Raw genomic sequence first — 19,753 nt, 5'->3', positions numbered from 1 at the left:
GGGAACCGCGTTAGCTGAGAACTCGGCCGCGGTGCCTCCAGCGGGGCGGGTGGGGCGGAGCCTCCAGCGGGGGCGGGTGGGGCGGGGGCGGGGCCGCGGCGGGGGCGGGTGGGGCGGAGCCTCCAGCGGGGGCGGGTGGGGCGGGGGCGGGGGCCGCGGCAGGGTGGGTGGGGCGGTGCCTGCAGCAGGGGTGGGTGGGGCGGGGGCGGGGCCGCGGCGGGGGTGGGTGGGGCGGAGCCTGCAGCACGGGCGGGTGGGGCGGAGCTTCCAGCGGGTGGGGCGGGGCCGCGGCGGGGGGCGGGGCCTGCAGCAGGGGTGGGTGGGGCGAAGCCTGCATGGGGGGCGAGTGGGGCGGGGCTTGCAGCGGGGATGGATGGGGCAGAGCCTGCATGGGGGGCGAGTGGGGCGGGGCTTGCAGCAGGGGCGAGTGGGGCGGGGCCGCGGCGTCCCTGCGCCTGCTTGCCAGCATGGCAGTTGGAGACCGGGTTCGGAGCAGGCTGCTACGCCCCCGCCCTCCGCCTCCCCCCACCCGTCCCACCTCCGCCCACTGGACGCGATGACGCACCGCAGGTTTGCGGACGTGGCGGCGGCGCAAGGCCGGGAAGGCGGAGACTTTGGCCTTGGCGGTGGCGGCGGCGGCGTAAGAGGAAAACGGTGGCAGCCAAAGACGGGGGTTCGGCCATGAATTTGCGCGGGACGGCAGCGGCGGCGGACTCTGGTGCCGTCTCCTCGTGGCGTCCCCCTTGCTAACGGGACAGGTAAAGATGGCGGCGAGCGGTGGGGAGTGGCTCCGTCCCGCGCGGCAGGGTTGGGCCCCCGCCGCGTTCTCCCCGGAGGCGACGCGGGGCCATTGGCCCCGGCTGTGGCGGGGGCGGTGGAGGGGACTGAGGTGGAGACCTGGGAGACCAGCCCCCACCAGAGCCCCGCGGCACATTGTTGGGGAAACTGAGGCCCCGGGGAAGGATTCCTACGTGCCGGGTTCCCGGGTCCACGCAGTTTCCGCCCCAAACACTTTCTCCCACCACTTGGTGTCTGTATTGCACATTCGCTGACGGCATCTTGTCCACATCGCCCCAGTGTCATGGTGTGTGACATGGACACCTGGGGTTGAATCGTCGCAGGGGGATGACACGGAAAGGAAAAGCTAGACGAGCGGAATGGGGAGGGAGGGAAGTTACGTTTTTAAACACGGAATTGGCGCTGCTGCCCCGGTGCTGAGCTCCCTGGTCCCCGGGCGGGCCCTCCGGTTCCGCGTCTCGGGAATGTCGCCGCGAAACGCCCCCAGCAGTGACCCGGAGCCAAGGCGTCCGAGAGCCGCGGTCCCCCGCAGGCCGGGCTGACGCAGCCGGTGGCGGGTTTGTGGCTGCTCGAAACCTGCGGACAGGCTGGCTTGGCTTCCTCTCCCGGAGGGGAGATCCGTGCCTTCTTCTCGCCCAGAGAGAATGAAGACCAGTGAAGAGAAGCGAGTCAGAGGACCGAGGACTGTGTCCCTGCTAATCTCTCCACAGCTGCTCAGATGGTCGTCCGCCCGGCCAAAGTCTAGCTTCTCGGTCAGTGAGACACAGCCAGTCCTTGACGATTCAGAAACAATGCCAGCGGGTGGTGTTCTGCTGCCTGCATCTCACTGCCAGGGGGAGTGAAGAGATAGTGAGACAGATAAAGTCCAGTCTTCAAATATTATAACTACAGGCCCGGTGCACGGATTACAGGGGTGGGGGGTGGGGGTCTCAGCCCAGCCTGCACCCTCTCCAATGCAGGGCCCCTTGGGGGATGTCTGACTGCGGGAATCGGGGGCCAACCAGGCAGTTGGACTTCCCTCTCACAATTCAGCCGGCTGGCTCCTAACTGCTCACCTGCCTGCCTGACTGATCACCCCTAACTGCCCCCCGCCCCCAGCAAGCCCGATCGCCCCTAACCACCTCTGCCTGCCAACCTGATCGCCCCTGACTGCCCCCCCACCCCCACCCCTCTGGTCTGGTCCCGCCTCACTGCCCCCTCCCCAACCCCTGCCAGCCTGGTCGCCCCTCATTGCCTCCCCCGCTGGCCTAGTTGCCCCCAACTCCCCGCCCCTGCGGCCTGGTCGCCCCATGCAGCCTGCTGTTTGGTTGTTACTGTTACTGTGACCGCGTCCCAGACAATTTGCACCTTCCTCTATTAGTATAGATATATCATGGACAGAGGTTGATGTAAACATCTAAAATGGTTTTTGGGCATTGCTCAGTGACTTTTAGCTGTATGTACTGAGCCATTGTGGGGTGCAAAATATAAGGTAGAAAAATTCTAACAGGTGGCATAACTGGGACAGTATAGCCATGTTTAAGCTGCGGTATATTAAGTGGTTATTAACTTTTTAAAGTCATGGACACCTTTTGAGAATACGGAAATCATAAATACTTTACCTAGAAAAATATGCACACATATATAATGTGCCTATGAATCAGGATTCACAGGCATTCCCTAGATTAAAGACACAGGATAGAAAATACTTGATTAAATAAATGGAAATAAAATAATTATTTAAGGTGAAAGTGAGATATTCTTTCAGCTTTTTGAATATTAAAGCATCCCTAGTTTATTATGGTGCTAAAACAAGATGAATCACTTTACTTGTTCAAATTTCTTGAAAGAATTGACCAGGCCTTCAAAATTGCTTTTGAGATGCAAAATGTGGGGAGCTTTCTTTCTTTCGTAGCTGTCAGGAGTCAGGAGTCCCAGTGAACGGTAGGTAATCAGTAATGTAGCACCTGGAGGAACAGGTGAGATAATCTACTTAATATATAACTATTAGTTATCTGTTGTCTGAATGGAAACCTTTGAGTTTTTAAAGCATTTTGTTGCCATAGAGCAGGGTCAGAAACTGGTTTTCAAGGGTTGGGTTCAATTATATGAAATTGTTCCAAAAAATCTGTAAGTATGTGCCTACATAGAAAGTATAATTTATTGTCATCCAAACTTCACAGACTTTTGGAGTTTGTGTTTTCTGATTTATTTTTTTTCATTTTCTTTTGGTTCTTGTTCATAATATTCACAAGTGAACTAAGTCCTTCTTTTTGAGACATCATTTTGCCTTGGCTTTTATGACATACGGTTTCTTTCTCCTCTGAACACTCCTTTCCATGTTCTTTGCATGTTGATTGTCCTTCACCAGGATATTAAATGTAGCAGTTCTTCAAGCTAAAATGGGAATGTGGAATTAGTTTGTTCTCATATATTTCATTTTTAATGAGAATAGATCAACTTGATGAAGGTGAGCTGAGAGTGAGTGTGCAGTAAAGCAAAAATAATTTATTGATACATGTTTTTAGCTTAGGCCAGCTCTCATTCAGTCTTACAATGCCTTTTCTGAAAAGCTTCCAGAGAAGAAAAATCCCTGGTCAAGAGCAAAATCATGACCTATGTAGAAGTCACCTACTGTAGTAAATATAAAAAATGATGTCAACATGATCCAAGGAGGTAGGTAGATAGTACAAAAGATATTTCAACCCCACATGAACTTAAAGTGCAGAGCAAGCCAAAAAGTTTTGGGTTTATAAAAGTATTTGTGTATGTATCTATAAAACATTGTGTGTGTGTGTGTGTGTGTGTGTGTGTATACACATACATACATATATATATTCTCACATGTTTTTAAGATAATGTAAAAGTAGTTATTTTATTCTCATACTCAAAATAAGGGGAACTTAATTTTTTTTACCTAAAAAATGATTGTAGCAATTTTTTTCTTGTTAGCCAGGCCAGTGTGGCTCAGTGGTTGAGCATCAACCCATGAACCATGTGGTCACTGGTTTGATTCCTGGTCAGGGCACATGCCCGGGTTGTGGGCTCGATTCCCTGAAGGGGCCGTGTAGGAGGCAGTTAATCCATGTTTCTATCTCTCTACCCCTCTCCCTTTCTCTCTGAAAAATCAATAAAAAAACATCTTTTTTAAAAAAGAAAGAAAATATAATCACCTTACATGTTTTGTGATATATGGTCTAAAGAATGGATTACCTCTTCATCCCATACCATTGTCTCCACTGCCAAATATATTCACTGTACTTCGTCAGGTATAAAACTTGAACCTAAATTTAAAAATAACTAAAACCATTCTTTAAAAAAAAAAACACCGAAGTGTCCTGAATGTATGATTCATGTAAAGCCAGTCAAATGGATCAGCTATATTTTAAACTTTTCTCTGCTTTCTCCCCCCAGGTTTTGACATTATGGCAGGGAGGCATCAGAATCGCAGTTTTCCTCTTCCAGGAATTCTTTCCAGTGGTCAAGTATATACATTTGGAAATTGTACAGAAAGTGATGTTTTGGAGGAGGATGCTGAAGTATATGAGCTTCGATCCAGAGGAAAAGAGAAAATCCGAAGAAGTACATCAAGAGATAGACTAGATGACATTATAGTATTAACAAAAGATATACAGGAAGGAGATACTTTAAATGCAATAGCCCTCCAATACTGTTGTACGGTAAGTTTTGATTTTGCAGTAGCAGTCCAAAATAAATTATTTGTTCATAACACAAATTGAAATAAATTCTGTGCCTTTTTATTTTGCTCCTCCTCCCCTTTTCTTCTTTCCATAGAAATCTGTATCCTGTTGGTGGATGTTAACTTTTTAAATTTTTAAGTGAATACTTGATTTTCTTGTTATTCCTAAATCCATGCTTCTATTTTCAGTACTGAATAACACCCAAATATGTTATCTTTTTCTCCTTATCCAAGTAATAAGAGAATGTAAAATCATATAAGGAAGTTTTTCCTTGCCCCAGTTTCCTGATAGCACGTTGTGTATCTTTTCATACCTTTTTTCTGCTTTTAAGAATACATATATATAAAATTCATGGGAGGTTGGTGGTTTTTGTGTTTTTAAAATTGGTTTATAACATGCCTGTTACTCTGCAAGTTACTTTTGCCTTTTTCACTTCTTAGTTTATCATGGATATTCCCTCATAGATCTAACTCGTTATTTTATATAATTATATTTTATATAATTTTCCATAGTATGAATGTACCATAATTATTAAGCCATTCTCATACTCATGGGTAGTCAGGATTTTCGCTGAGTTTTCTGTTGTGCTGTACATATCTTTACAACTATATCTTTAAATTGAGGTACTTTTATTTCTGTAGAATAGATTTCCAAAAGTGGGACTGATAAAGGAAAAGTCTATTTCTTATTTTAGTAGATACTAAACTAGTTTAAACCCATTTTATACCTGTGTCATTTCAATCTTGCATCTTTAGCATGAAATCTGTTTTCATGTAAACACACTGATAGGGAAACTGTTTAGAACATTGGTTTTCAAACTTTTTGTTCTCATACGTCCAATAGAATTTTGAAATGTATGTACCTCGCACATTTATTTTTAATTTAAATTCTTTATTGTTTAAAGTATTACATGTCTCCTTTTTCCCCCACAGACCTCTCCCCAGCCACGCCGCCCGCCCCCCAGTACCTTGTACATTTTAAAGTGAACTTCTTAAATACTTCCTAATAACTTAAAATAGCTATTACAAAGATATCATTTCTATAAAGTCAGTATTGATATTTAAAAATAAGACTGTTAGAATAGTTTTGAAATGTATGCACGGAATTCTAAATATTAATTTAGGATTTGCTACCTGAAATTATTCATGTAAAATATAGATATAATATATATGCTTTTTTATAAGTATGAAATTTCATACCAGTTTTTTCTCTTTGATTAATATTTTCATCCTCACCCCCAAAATTTTTCAAAATGTAAATTATTGCTATACTTGCAAACATTTTATGACTACCTGTCATAGTTACCTGAAATAGAAACACACACATACAGGATGTCCCCCCCAAAAAATGTGTACACACTTTCATAGCTGATAGTTGGTGAGTTGTATGTATTCTTTGTATATTTTGGAATATTATCCCCTTGTCAGAGCTGTTGTTTGCAAATAACATCTCCCATTTGGTTAGTTGTCTTTTTGTTTTGTTGGTTGTTTAATCTTTTTGTTTTGTTGGTTGTTGATGAATCATTTGCTTTAAGAAAAAACAATCTTGAGGTAGTCAAATGACAAAGACCCTTTATCTTTACTGTCTCTCATCTCTTTACTCTTCAATCCTCTCTCCCTGCTCCCACACACATACACTTCAAGGGAGATGATTTTTCCCACAAGAAATTCTGTCTTCATTGGACTTGATCAGTAATCCGCCATTGATCCAGTTCGCCACTCCCTCCTAAAAACTCTCTTTGTTTGACCTGGATACTGCAGGTTTCTGATTTTCCTGTTACTGATATTTAAGAATAGCTGATATTTACATAACATACTATATACCACTTTTCTAAATGTTCTTTCATTGATTAATCTTTACAACAACCTTATATGGTAAGTAGTAGCATCACTGTCATTTTACATGTGGAAACTGGATTTCAGAGAGATTAAACACCTTGCCCCAAATCATACAGCTGGAAAGTGTCAGAGCAATCGTTCAAACCCAGATAGTCCATGCTTTTAATAACCACCCTCATCTATGACTTTCCTGGTCACTCTTAATCTCCTTTGTGGATTTCTTTTACTCAACATACCTCTCAAATGTTGGTGTTCCTTAGGGGTCTTTCTTATGTTACCTTTTACTCCTGTCTTTTTCTAGTGAATCCATCCTACTCTTGTTGCCATTTTGCTGGTAAACCACAAATATATATCTCTAGTTGAGATCATTCATCTGCATTTCAAACTTATATGCTGGAATCTACTTAAATAGCTGACATCAGGCTGTTAAACATGGGAGATAGTAAAAAGTTAGTTGGTGATTTCCTAAGACTGGTAGATCAAAAGTTGTGTAGAACTGTTATCCACAAATAAAATATAATCTCTCTGGGTATGATAACTTAATACTACTAATAATTAAGCAACTCTTTTTCCCCCCTCTCTGAAAATAAGTGGGATGAATGATTATTGCTACCTCTATTTTGATTTAGAATTCAATGGAATGTTTTGTTTTGTTTTAACAGGTAGCAGATATCAAGAGGGTCAACAATCTCATCAGTGATCAAGACTTTTTTGCCCTTAGGTCTGTCAAAATTCCAGTAAAAAAGTTTAGTTCATTGACTGAAACACTTTATCCTCCAAAAGGAAGACAGGCTTCACGTCCTTCATCTGTTGAATACGTTCCAGAGCAACAGGAAATTTTGTCACTTAATGATTCTCTTTCTTCCAGTGAGTCAGCTGGTAGCTTTTTAAAAGAAGTAGACCGAGACATAGAACAATTAGTAAAATGTACAGACACCAAAAGAGAGAACCTTAACGAGGTAGTGTCTGCCTTAACAGCACAACAGATACGTTTTGAACCTGATAACAAAAACATTCAACGCAAGGATCCTTATTATGGAGCAGACTGGGGAATAGGATGGTGGGCAGCTGTAGTGATAATGCTGATAGTGGGTATAATAACGCCAGTATTTTATTTGCTCTATTATGAAATTTTAGCCAAAGTGGATGTTAGTCACCATTCAACAGTGGATTCTACACATTTACATTCAGGAGTCACACCCCCATCACAGCCGAGAGAAATGGAAAATGGAATTGCTCCAACTAAAGGAATACCATTTGGCCAACAAGATGATCATAAACTGCATAGTCACAATTCTCAGTCTCCTGATGCTCAACACAAAACATAGCAATTAGCTCGTTATTACAGTGTTTATGGTCACAGGTTCATCTGGAATGTGGTGAATCAGTTATATTCAATAACCACTTCAAAAGCAGAAATTCGGAAGATTGAAGATGCTTTTGTTTTTCAGGGTTTTTTTGAGCCATTTACAAATGGATTGAGTATAAAATTCCTGCAGTTGTTAGTTGATATTGAGAACAGTAAATTTATATGTTGTATCAATGTTTAAAGCAAAAATGTATTTTATGTGTCCAGGAAGTTCTTAACTTGGAAAACATTTTTCTTATTCAAGACCAGTTATGTTTAAATTTTATTTAAATAATTAAGGTTATTAATGTTTATTAAGTAGAATAATGATAGCACCAGATATCTGCAACTGAAAAAAATTTACTACTGTGAACCATCAAAATATTTACTTGCAGAAGTTTGTAAAATTATTTATGATAGCACATACTTACTACTCTATTTTAAAACTTTTGAAAACAAGTGTAGCACATATGCTATGAAGACGTAAGTAGACACGATGTAGGAAAGCGATGTGTGATGTCTGTAATAGAGGCTAAGGTAGAAATTAAATATTTTTAAGCCCTAAAATAATGTGTTATGGTTGAGAAGTTGCCAATTGGTCACTAGAACACTGGATTGGGTAAAAAACCTAAAGTGATCCTTGTCTCTTAAAAAGAGTGCTGCCTCCGCTTTTGATTTTTAAGTCATTATATTGGCCTGATATTTGAAGCACTTTTGCAATTCTTTGAAAAGTGGTATACTTGTATAGGTTAGCATAATTTAGAAAATAATTTCCTACATACTGTGATAATATGTTGCTGTGTTACATACGGTAACATGCCTTAATTACATTTAATGCCTTATAAAAATATGTAAGCTAATATTTTTAGAATTAAAAGGCATTATTTCAGATGGTCCAGTGGGATTCATTACATAGGCTGTATAAATTTGCCTCCACTTTCACTATCAAGCACAAATTAATGGGGTCAAAACAAGTTTTCACTGTCTGCCTCTGATGTCTGTTGCAGAAAATGGTTCATTAAGCAAAAGCAAGAGTAAAGACACCTTTGGCATTAGCAATAACAGACACATTGCTTTATTTGTTGATACCTTAAACTTTTTCAAAGAGAAAAATGTTCAACTTAAATCTTTTTTCCCCTTGAACTATAGCATGAAATTGAGAAACAGAAGCCAAAAGTGTAACGGGGCCACTTTTTAAAATCTGCTATGGATCTGCCAGATAAACATTTGCATACTGATTTCATATAGTTTTTTAAAGTATGTGTTTTTTAAAAATGTAACTAAAATGATTAATTAGAAGCAAGAGTTGGTGGAATCTGGATTGCCTGTTTTATGTATAATAAAGTATGTACCTTAAGATCTGTAATACAACCTCATTTTCTGGGCATTATTTCCTAATTTTAATGTTTCAGCTTTTTGACCACTTTGTATTTCAAACTCTAATCTTGATACAAAGTGGTGTAAATAAGCATATGTGGTAAATAGGATTTCATGTATCTTCAGCAGCAAAGTGTAAAAAGACAGGACAAAGACATGAAGTAACAAAGCCTTTGCATATGTTTGAGGACCTTAGATAATGACCAAAAAGTGTTAATGTGGAAATTGTAGCAAATTGATTCTTTGAGTAACTCTTTAGTTTAAAATGTAAAAAATTATTTTAATGTGCCTTGGGCATCTTGAGAAGAAGAGTGCGATCTTTGTAATTTATGCTCAATGTTAACTTGGTCAGTTTACATTGTATTTATTAAGCCTGCTGAAAAATCAAGTTTTAGGGAAGAAAATACCAATATTTTAAGGTAGAATGGATTAGATGTCCTTTGAAGAACTTTGTTTACATCAAAGTGATGAAATTAAGGAAAGTCAGTGATTCCTTTTTGCTAGTGGTACTTTGAGATTGTGATAGAGAGGTCTGGTTTCCAGGATAAGTTATTTTTAAAGTAGTGAGGTGTACTGTGTATTTATTAGTGTCCTATTCCTTGAAGCACACATTATACCTGAATTATATATTTTTAATTGAATATAATTATAATTCTGTTATATATAGAATTATAGATTCTAATTGTGTCATTTTTAAAAGAAAAAATTCCTAAACATTTAGTAGAGAATAATTTAGCTTTTAAAAAGTACTAATATACCTCAAAACTTGTAGCAAATGCAGATTACTTTGTAAAACTTAATAAAATAAGAAAAATTGTGAATTTTAATTGTGTTGAAACCCTTATTTGAATTTACTTTGAGGTTTCACAGAATATATATATATATATATATATATATATATATATATATATGAAAGTAACAACTGTGTGAATCATTGCATTTGGTTCACCTAAAAAATGAGTTACAAGTGAAGAAAACTCAAGGAGGAGAGTTGTTTTTTTTTTAAGTTGGTACCAATGGTTAAGGTTGTTTTGAACTAACGAATGCTCTTTAAGGAAATTTGATGATAGAGTCTGCTGGACACATTAAGAATTAGAAGACTGCAATGTTAAATTAATTTATCCAGAGGACTTTTTGTTTTCTAAAGCTTTTTCTTTTTCTGGATTCTATTTGCTGTTCAGTGGCCTGAAGAGTTCTTTCAGTGAACCATAATAGTTCATTGCTTAACAATTATTTTTAAAGGTATCTACTTCTAAAATTACCTACTTGGGAATATGAAGGATACTGCTGGAGTTTTAGAAATATGAAGCAAGGATTCAAAGTGCTATAGGGTTAAGATGGAGTTTTTAGCGCCAGTTTTAAATGGCGCTTTGTGATGGGAATCATTTGCAATTACAACAATGTTGCTCAGGAAGTTAGTATTTTCTAAGTATGTGCATATTGCACTGTTAGATCATAGAAATATCTGAATGCAATATTTAATTCTTTATATATGCAAACACTATAAGTCTTTTGTATAATGTATTTTATACAAATGCAAAATGGAATTGTAGAGCATTATTAGTATGTACATTTGTAAAACTGGTTTTTAAAACTTTTTTCCCCTTTTCATATTTTAAAAAGATCTTAAAAATAAAGTTTCTATTTTATTATTCAATCTAAAATGGAAGCTGGTGAATTTAATTGAATAAAGCAAACCTTATTTCCTCTTTCAAACTAGTTGATATAAAGACACTATGCACTATGTATCCTGGCCGGTGTGGCTTGGTGGTTGAGTGTCAACCCATGAATCAGGAGGTCAGGGCACATGCCTGGGTTGCGGCCTTAATCCCTAATAGGGGTTGTATAGGAGGCAGGCAAAAAGGTGATTTTCATTCATGTTTCTCCCTCTCCCTTTCTCTGAAATCAATTAAAAACAAACAAAAAAACACCCCAAAACACTATGTAAGATAGAGCGAATTGCCAAAGGTTTACTAATTCAAATTTCTCCCTTGTTATACTGAAAATTCACTGGATTACTTATAGGATGTAAATGAAATAAAACAAATTTCAGATGAAATTTCTTTGAGGGATCTTGGATCTCATGGAAGAAGACCTCTTAAAGCAGGGTTCAGAACTTATTAGTGAGTTGTAGCTCAGTCATATAATAATGTGCTCTACTTATGTGTAAATTTAATTATGAAACAAAAAACCTTTATACTTAATTTTTAAAAATTACCTACATTAGCAAAAGAATTGAAGTTCTTTGGAGTTTTTATTTAATGGAGGGGTTTATGTAATCCTTTTAGCATTTTTACTATCATCTTGCTCTTAAAACTGTAATTACATCTTTTTTTGATAAAAAAAAAGTTTTTATTAACTCCAGGACTTCTACCCATATTAAGGGCAAACCACAGACACTACATTTGAGGTAGTGGGGAAGGAAGGTTAATATCCTCTGAATTTGTTAGCATTCTCTTGAATGCAGTGTTCGTCAGTTCATGAAGCCAATGATCACACTAATATTACACTGGCTGCCAAATCTCTTGGTTTTTTATCATGACTGTAATTACCTTGAGTTTCCTGTTGATTTGTGCAAGAATATTTGATACTGGCATCCCTGAGTTATTTTACCAGATAAAATCTGTATTAATAGCCTTAACCGGTTTGGCTCAGTGGATAGAGAGGCTGCGGACTCAAGGGTCCCAGGTTCGATTCCGGTCAAGGGCATGTACCTTGGTTGCGGGCACATCCCCAGTAGGGAGTGTGCAGGAGGCAGCTGACCGATGTTTCTCTCTCATCGATGTTTCTAACTCTCTATCCCTCTTCCTTCCTCTCTGTAAAAAATCAATAAAAAAATATATTTAAAATCTGTATTAATAAGTAAGCTTTCCCTGTCAAATATATTTAAGTAGGTTCAAAATAAAACAGGACACAATTTTGTTTTGTATGAATTTAACATGTAAACAAATACAGAATAATAAGCACTAAAGCAACAAAACAATATTTGCTTGTTAGCAATTTTAAAGACACTTCACCAAGTACTTTTTTTATATATAAGATGCTATCTCTGCATTAAAGTTTACCTTCCTATGGAATAACTTCACAGTCTGAGATTTTAAGCTATAAAAACAAGGTTCATGCTGGCAAAGGAACCTGCAAACATCCTGCCTGTTCTCTTCTCTTCCAAAGGAGACAGACAATGCACTTGGGGAGATGTCTGGGGCTTCCCAAAGCAAACCCCTGCCCAAAGGGCTGTCGTACCACCCGCAGGACTAGAATGTTGAAGACAGATGAAAGCTGGGGAGAAAAATACCTGTATCTTTGGTGTATCTGCCCTATTCAAGCAATTATCTGTAGATTTACAATAAAGCAAGCAAACAGAAGCACAGAGATAAGCTTTATAAATTAAATGATATTAAGATACTAAGGAAGTGAGAGAATAAAACACATGTTAATTATTAATCCTAAATGACTGCCCATTACAACTAAAACTTTAAGTGGGGTTTCTACTCTAAGTACAATCAATTGCTGCTTTAAAGCAGACTTATTCATATTTTCCATTTAAAATCTTTAAAATTTTTTATAAGTTTCTTTAAAGAAATACTTCACATATGAACAACATAAGCACTGGACTAATAATGGTCCTCACCCATCTTGAATTATCTGAGGAAACATTACAATGGAAAGTGATCTTTTTCCTGAGAAAGCCATTTTACAAAATGGCACAAGACAATATAAATTTTCCCCACCAGAATACAAGATGGAAAAGTCAGATAACAATATATCTTGTGAGGAAAACATGTTTGTTTCTCAAAACAGTGTTTTCAATCACTTTACAAGCTATAATTTTTTAGAGGGCCAGACACATTTAAATAAAGAAGAGATTATTTCTAGATACTAAGAGAATGAGTACATATGGTAAGGTCTGGTTGGTCTTTAAGCAGTTCTTAGAGAAAACTGTTTACAGAAAATCAAGCTCAATTTCAAGGTTGAGTTTAATGGTAAGGGTAGAAATAGAGTCCAGGATTCCGATTCTCAGGTTAGAGGGTAATGGGTGATATCTTCCCAAAAGGGAAAAATAAACATTTCTTTTGGTAGGTAATACTAATAATTTTTGAAATATATAATATGACTTCCCTTCAAAATCTTTGGCATTTATGAGTCTTTAGAGGCTAAGGTTTTTAGGTATTCCCCCTCATTCTCACTATAAAAAGTCAGGGGAGCAAGTTTTTAATTAAGACAAAAGATTAATCTTAATTTCAAAGTGACCTGAGTTTTATTCTGCACTGTTATATAAACCAATTGGATGGCTATAAAGTCCTTTGAAATAAAAGAGGCCATCATGCCGCGCAGGTTGCACACATGCATTCTGCAGTGAGATTTATGTGACTAGAATTTACCCCACACTTTTGTAAAGTACAAATTTAAATGTCTAATTTTTCATAAGTCCAATTATTTGAAATATCAAAGTTATTACAGTGAGATGATGATTATTTCACATATTGTGTGGTATGAAGTTACCAAATTCAAGTATACTTAATATTCCTCCCAAGTCTTTACACTGGCTGAGATGTAAGCTATAAAATTTATATAGCTCTGACTGATACTTTTCTCTGTGTATATTTTTTATCACAAACTTCTAATCTCATATGCAATTTTAAGAACTCAGGTAGGTTTATGGAGTCATCATATAGTAGCATAGAACATACCATGTAAAAGTAAAATTATTTTCAAGTATTTTGTTTGTAAAGTGCTCCATGTGCAGTATTAAATCAACTTTCAGGTTACAGAAACCCACTATGACGGCAAGTAATAGTTTTATAAAAGATCAGAAAGCAGTTAAATAAAAATAATTTTTTCAAGTATGAATATATAGATTAAAAGATGCAAAAACTCTTTAGGCACATTCTAATCCAAATAATACCAAAAATAAAATTTTCACTTGAATGCATAAGAGGGATAAAGAGGCGCTGAGGAATGTCAGAGTGTCAGAGACTAATTGGTAAAGTAACTAGTGTGTAAACTCAAAATGGTACTGAATATTTTGGTAACAAATATTGTCAATAAAACAGAAACAAAAATACTTACTCATTCCTTATCAGAAATAAGGAAATAAATCTGTCCAAATGCTCAGAAGCTGTATCATAGAAATATTTTTTGGGAAACTTCATAGCTAATAGGTTGCTTCATCCATGTTGTCATCACTGTCTACGATAAAATCATCTCCGTTGTCAAAGTATGAATTAATGTAGTCATTTTCCTAAGTGAAACAATAGATTCCTCAGTAAACATTGAATGAGTAGTAACATTATTATTAAGAAACATGTAGGCTGTCCCTTTAAGTTTACAAATACCAAATTTAGGTAATAAAATACATCAGGCTTAAAAGGAATCTCTGCTATGCCATCTGCTTAGAAAACACATTAGTTTTCACTCGCATCTACCTGTGCTGCATTCTTCAAGACCACCACCTCCTATATTCTCAGGCATCAACTAAGAGAACATGAAGGGAAGCCTATTACACTTTAGTAGGATGACACATTTAATTCATTACTCCGCAATGGGATGATATATGGTTAGCTAAAACACTAAGCACTTATTTAAAACAAATGTACAGACACTTAAGAAACAGCCAATTTTTACATTAACCTTAGACTACACTAGAACTAAGGTTTTCAGTCACAATGCACAACTGAGCAAAAGCAGAGGGAGTTTTGCTTCCTATCAAAAAGGCCTCAAGAAACCAAATCAAAACTAGAGGATGCTATAATACATTCCATCTACAGCAACTCAATTTCCATTAGGTCAAGAGGGATTAGCCCCCGGGAATATTCCACTTCTTATGGCTAAGATTATTACCCATATAAGTGACTTAAGATAACTCTATGCTTTCTATCAAAAATTCAAAAATTCTCAACAAACAAGTGCTGGTGAGGATGTGGAGAAAACTCTAGGACAATGCTGTTGGGAATGCAGACTGGTACAGCCACTATGGAATACAGTATGGCAGTTCCTCAAAAAATTAAAAATGGAACTGCCATTTGACCCAACAATCCCACTTCTGAGAATATATCCTAAGAATCCTGAAACACCAATCAGAAAGAATATATGCACCTATGTTCATAGCAAGCATTATTTACAATAGCTCAGATTTGGAAACAGCCAAGTGCCCATCAGAAAATGAGTGGATAAAAAAACATGTGTTAGATTTACACAGTGGAATACTATGCAGCTGTAAAAAAGAAGGAGCTCTTATCTTTTGAGACAGCATGGATGGACCTGGAGATGATTATGCTAAGCTAGTTAGAAAAACACAAATAGCACATGGTCTCACTTATATGTGGAATCTAACGAACAAAATAAACTAAGGAACAAAATAGTTCCAGAGGTATGGATGCATGGAACAGAATAACAGATCTCAGTAGTGGTTGGGAGTGTGTGAGGGGATGGGAAGAGATTAACCAAAAAACATATATGCATATATGCATAATCCATGGAAATAGACAATAGCATGGGGAAGGCCTGGGGTGGGGCGGGGTTGGGTGGAGGGAGGCAAAAAGAGAGAAAATGGGAGACATCTATAATATTGTGAACAATAAAAAAATACTATTTTATTTCTGAATATAAAAGTGACGCATGACTGTATTATACAACAGTTTTAAATGTAAAGATTAAAAGAAATTTAAGAAAATTACTAACCAACTGCAAAGTGTGGACTGTATTTGGATTTTGATTGGAACAATTTTTTGAGACAATCTAAAAAATTTGAACAATGGCTTAATAGTTGATATTAAGGAATTATATTTCATGCGTTAGGAATAATACTGATACTATAATATTGTTAAAGAGGAATTTTTGAGTACATACTGAAATATTTATGGATCAAATGATACAATGCCTAGGATTTGATTTATAATAATCCAAGGCAGATGGGTTTTGAAGTGGGAGGACAGGAACAGACTTGGTGGGTGAATGACTGAAAGATCAGCAATACAGTGATCATTGTTAAAGTTGGGCTGTTAGTTTAAGTCACTAGATTTTTGCACATGATTGAAATCAACCACAATAAAAAATTAATGTCCACATCTCTACTATCTACAGTAGGAATTAGGACAGTAAGAAATAGGGACTATTCCCAAAAGAAAGTCTCCTGGATATCATCTTATTTAGTATCTCCATGGTGGAATTTTATATATAAACTAGAGGCCCAGTGCACGAAAATTCATGCACTGGGGCGGGGGGGGGGGGGGGGGGGGGAGGTGTCCCTCAGCCCAGCCTGTGCCCTCTCACAGTCCGGGACCCCTCGGGGATGTCCACCTGCCAGCTTAGGCCCGCTTCCCTAGGGAGCGGGCCTAAGCCATCAGTCAGACATCCTTATCACTGTGGAGGAGGCAGGAGAGGCTCCCGCCACCGCTGCTGTGCTTGCAGTCATCAGCCGAGCTTGTGGCTGAGCGGAGCTGCCCCTGTGGGAGCCCACTGACCACCAGCGGGCAGGTCCTGCGTTGAGCATCTGCCCCCTGGTGGTCAGTGCACATCACAGCGACCGCCTTTAGGGTCAATTTGCATATTACCCTTTTATTATATAGGGTTTATATAAATAATGCAAGAAAGGTAAATTGTATTATTCAGATATATATTTCATTACTCTGTCTTTCCTAAATACTGTAAGTTTCTGTATCTGGCTAAGACCCTTACCATTTCCAGGATGTTGGCTTGGCTTCTCTAGTGCCAAGTAATCCAACAATGTTTGGAAACTGGCTGAAGCCTGAAGCCAATGTATGGAGGAGGCATGGCATGGCTGAGAGATTGAAAATATGGAAAAGGAAATGCCATAAGGCATAAGGTCTCAATAAAGGGCAGGACAATTAGCTCTAAACAGGATGAAGGACATTTCTTTTTCCATTGATAAAAAAGAGAAGGAGGAGGGAAGATAGTTAGTTTGAAGACAGAGGAAATGAAATAAAAGAGTTTTCTCTTGATGGTTTTATTTTCTGTATGAAGGTGGATGCTATATCTGCTAAAAGTGAAAGAAAGGGATTAAGAAGAAAGATGATCTAAAATACTTGCAATGGAGAGCTGACTTGACAAGAGAAACAGAAAATGTATTAGCCAGCCAAATGGGACTAGTGTTTTTTTTTAGGGCCATCAGTTTTTATGATTCTTCAGAAAAGCTCAACAGGCAGAATTGGAAGGAAAAGGAGGGAGACAATGTAATTGATCAAGTTTGCTTTGGTCTTGAGTATGTTCTGGGAGACCAAGGGACAAGAGCAATAGCAACAAAGAAGTTGAAGGGTGAGCAAGGGCTCCTTAGGGAAGAAAATAAAGACAGGGAACCAATAAAGTAGAGATAGAGGATCAGAGGGTTTGGTAGTTTTAATCATGTCAGTTCGGAAACAAAGTGAATGACCTGGAAAGAAAACGAGACAAATGTGATATGTTTAATTTAAAAATGTTTAGAGTTAAAATTTATCTGGAAGAACAAACAATACTCAGAAAAATCCTGAAAAAGGGTAACATACCCTAAAAATATTAGAAGATTTTAGTCATTAGAACAACGATGGTTCAGAAATAGAACAATGGAATAGAGTCCAGAAATGTCTCTAAATAGATGTGGGACTCTAACAGTTGAGAAAGGAGAATTTTAAATCAATGAAGAAAACAAATTATTTCATAAATGAGGTTACCAGCTGGCTAGCTATCTGGAAACAGGTAAAAATAGATCCGTATCTCTCCTTTTACACAAATATAAATTTCAAAAGAATATGAAATTTAATGTAAAATAATTAAAGCAAATAATAAAGATTTCATAGTTGGAAGAGTTTCAGGGGAAGATTCAGTGTGGTGTGAGAAGCTGAAATGGAGTGAAGACAAAGATCATAGGAAAGGAGAAAAAACTCTCAGCCTAAGGTTACTGCATGAGGTCTCTACAAGTCCCAACGAGGCATGACCAACCAAGTTACCCTGCTCAAAAATATCTGGGATGATTCCAGCTTATTTTGAAACATACCATGTTTCTCAAAGTTGGAAATCTAAAATCCAAAACACTCACTCCTGACTCAGTCAGATACCTGAGGTTGGATTATAAATGTTTTCCTAGTGTCTACGTGCACTGTGTGGTATAGGGATTTCCCCCTCAGACCTACACAACTAAGCCCTTAACTGCTGTTTTACTAGTAAAATTTTATGTCAATAAATTTCAATTAAATCAATCTTACCTATTTCCTTAACTGGTGGACTTCCACTTACAAAGTTGCCTATCATTTTATTTTTAACTCCTATATTCAATTTGGCATCATTATAACAACAATGCTATAAAAATTCTCTTGATAGAAAGGAATTGATGCCAGTGATAAAAATATGTCCCTGGGTCCCATCAACTTGGTGCTCATTTTCATCTATTCCATATATCTGATTCCTTACTGGATAATTCTTAACCTTAATTACTTTGTTATCCTTACAAAATAGACCATTACCTCTTCTTGCTCTTCTTCATCATATTCCTCTTGTTCTGCAGCATCATCTTCCTCCTCCTCCTCATCTTCCTTACTTTTCTCCTTGCTTCCTTCTTTTTCTTCATTTTCCTCATCTGATTTTTCACCATCACCTCTTTTTTCCAATTCCTGTCATAAATGAACTTAATTAACTTTTTTTGGTAACCCAATAGACTTTGACATCCCTGCTCAGCCTCAAGAGAACACTGTCACCTATCACCTTATTCTAATTCTCCCTTTCCAACACCTCCTGGGCATCATATAGGAAATTGTGAGTTAACCCAAGAAAGGAGGAGCTCATTGTCTTATCATGACACTAGAGTTTTCTTTTATTTCATTACTTCATAATTGGGTCCCAGGTGATGCTGGGGGATCAGCTCTATACACAGTGCTTTATTTTTGTGATTTTTATCACACCTCAGTCAAAAATATTGAATCGACTCAGTTTATGGAGAACTTTCAGAATGTTCTTTTGTTTCCTTCTAACATAGAAGGAGAAAAGAGAATGTAATGGTACTATTTCCAAATGTCTATGTTTTAGTTCAGGGGTGGGCAAACTTTTTGACTCGAGGGCCACAATGGGTTCTTAAACTGGACCGGAGGGCCGGAACAAAAGCATGGATGGAGTGTTTGTGTGAACTAATATAAATTCAAAGTAAACATCATTACATAAAAGGGTACTGTCTTTTTTTTTTTTTAGTTTTATTCATTTCAAACGTGCCGGATCCGGCCCGCGGGCCGTAGTTTGCCCACGGCTGTTTTAGTTTATAAGTGAAATTATTTAAAACAATATCAAGTCATTTTGGGGTGAGTTATCCTATTTGTAGATTATCTATGTCTTTTTTATTTCTTTTCTTCATTATTTACTTCCCATTTTCCAGGAATTTTGCTTCTTAATTAGAAAAAAGAAAGATTAACTCAACTCAGGTCAAAATTAGCACTTATTAACAACTCTGCAAGAAGAGGCAAAAAAGAGATACAGAGTTAGAAAACTTTGCCTGATGATTCTACTTATCCACTCTGTTAAAATCACTATGCTATCATCTCATAACTTTAACAAATCCCCATATTCTTTTATGAATACCAACAATATTCTTCTATTTGATAAAAAATGAGCTGTCTTCATTATTGTCACTATTCAATCACTAAAATGTTCTACACTTAATTTGCACAAGTGATAGGATTTCACAAACTTTCTAGGAGGTGGGCACAGCAATAATTTCACATATTAATATTCAT

General features: G+C 38.0%; 2 protein-coding genes across 9 annotated transcripts in view; one reads left to right on the top strand and one right to left on the bottom strand.

Annotated features, from left to right (window-relative positions):
- The first annotated feature begins 557 nt into the window (after nucleotides 1-557).
- Nucleotides 558-10,640, top strand: LYSMD3 (LysM domain containing 3). Of its 2 annotated transcripts, none has more exons than XM_070412318.1 (3): nucleotides 558-758; nucleotides 4,192-4,457; nucleotides 6,979-10,640. In XM_070412318.1, the coding sequence occupies exons 2-3, from the start codon at nucleotides 4,203-4,205 to the stop codon at nucleotides 7,642-7,644; spliced, it is 921 nt and encodes a 306-aa protein (XP_070268419.1). In that variant the 5' UTR covers nucleotides 558-758; nucleotides 4,192-4,202; the 3' UTR covers nucleotides 7,645-10,640. The 2 variants fall into 2 exon arrangements, with proteins under 2 accessions (XP_070268419.1, XP_070268420.1); XM_070412319.1 differs by lacking the exon at nucleotides 558-758 and adding an exon at nucleotides 804-1,550.
- The window catches only part of POLR3G (RNA polymerase III subunit G), a 47,855-nt gene continuing 29,134 nt past the window's right edge, over nucleotides 1,033-19,753 (bottom strand). For 4 of the 7 annotated variants that reach the window (XM_070412320.1, XM_070412322.1, XM_070412323.1 and 1 more), the window contains 2 exons: nucleotides 18,497-18,643; nucleotides 12,017-14,283 (listed from right to left, as the gene is read on the bottom strand). In XM_070412320.1, the coding sequence (XP_070268421.1) occupies nucleotides 14,197-14,283; nucleotides 18,497-18,643 (234 nt within the window). In that variant the 3' untranslated portion in view covers nucleotides 12,017-14,196. Of the gene's footprint in view, nucleotides 1,625-2,576; nucleotides 3,175-12,016; nucleotides 14,284-18,496; nucleotides 18,644-19,753 lie in introns of those variants that run through there. The other 3 variants (XR_011471201.1, XR_011471200.1, XR_011471203.1) reach the window with 3 other exon arrangements.

The sequence above is a fragment of the Myotis yumanensis genome, unplaced genomic scaffold (genome assembly GCF_028538775.1).
Source record: "Myotis yumanensis isolate MYYU_CA2020_CCGP unplaced genomic scaffold, mMyoYum1.0.hap1 SCAF_4, whole genome shotgun sequence".
NCBI classification, from domain to species: Eukaryota; Metazoa; Chordata; class Mammalia; order Chiroptera; family Vespertilionidae; genus Myotis; species Myotis yumanensis.
This window is presented reverse-complemented; position numbering and strand designations above follow the sequence as displayed.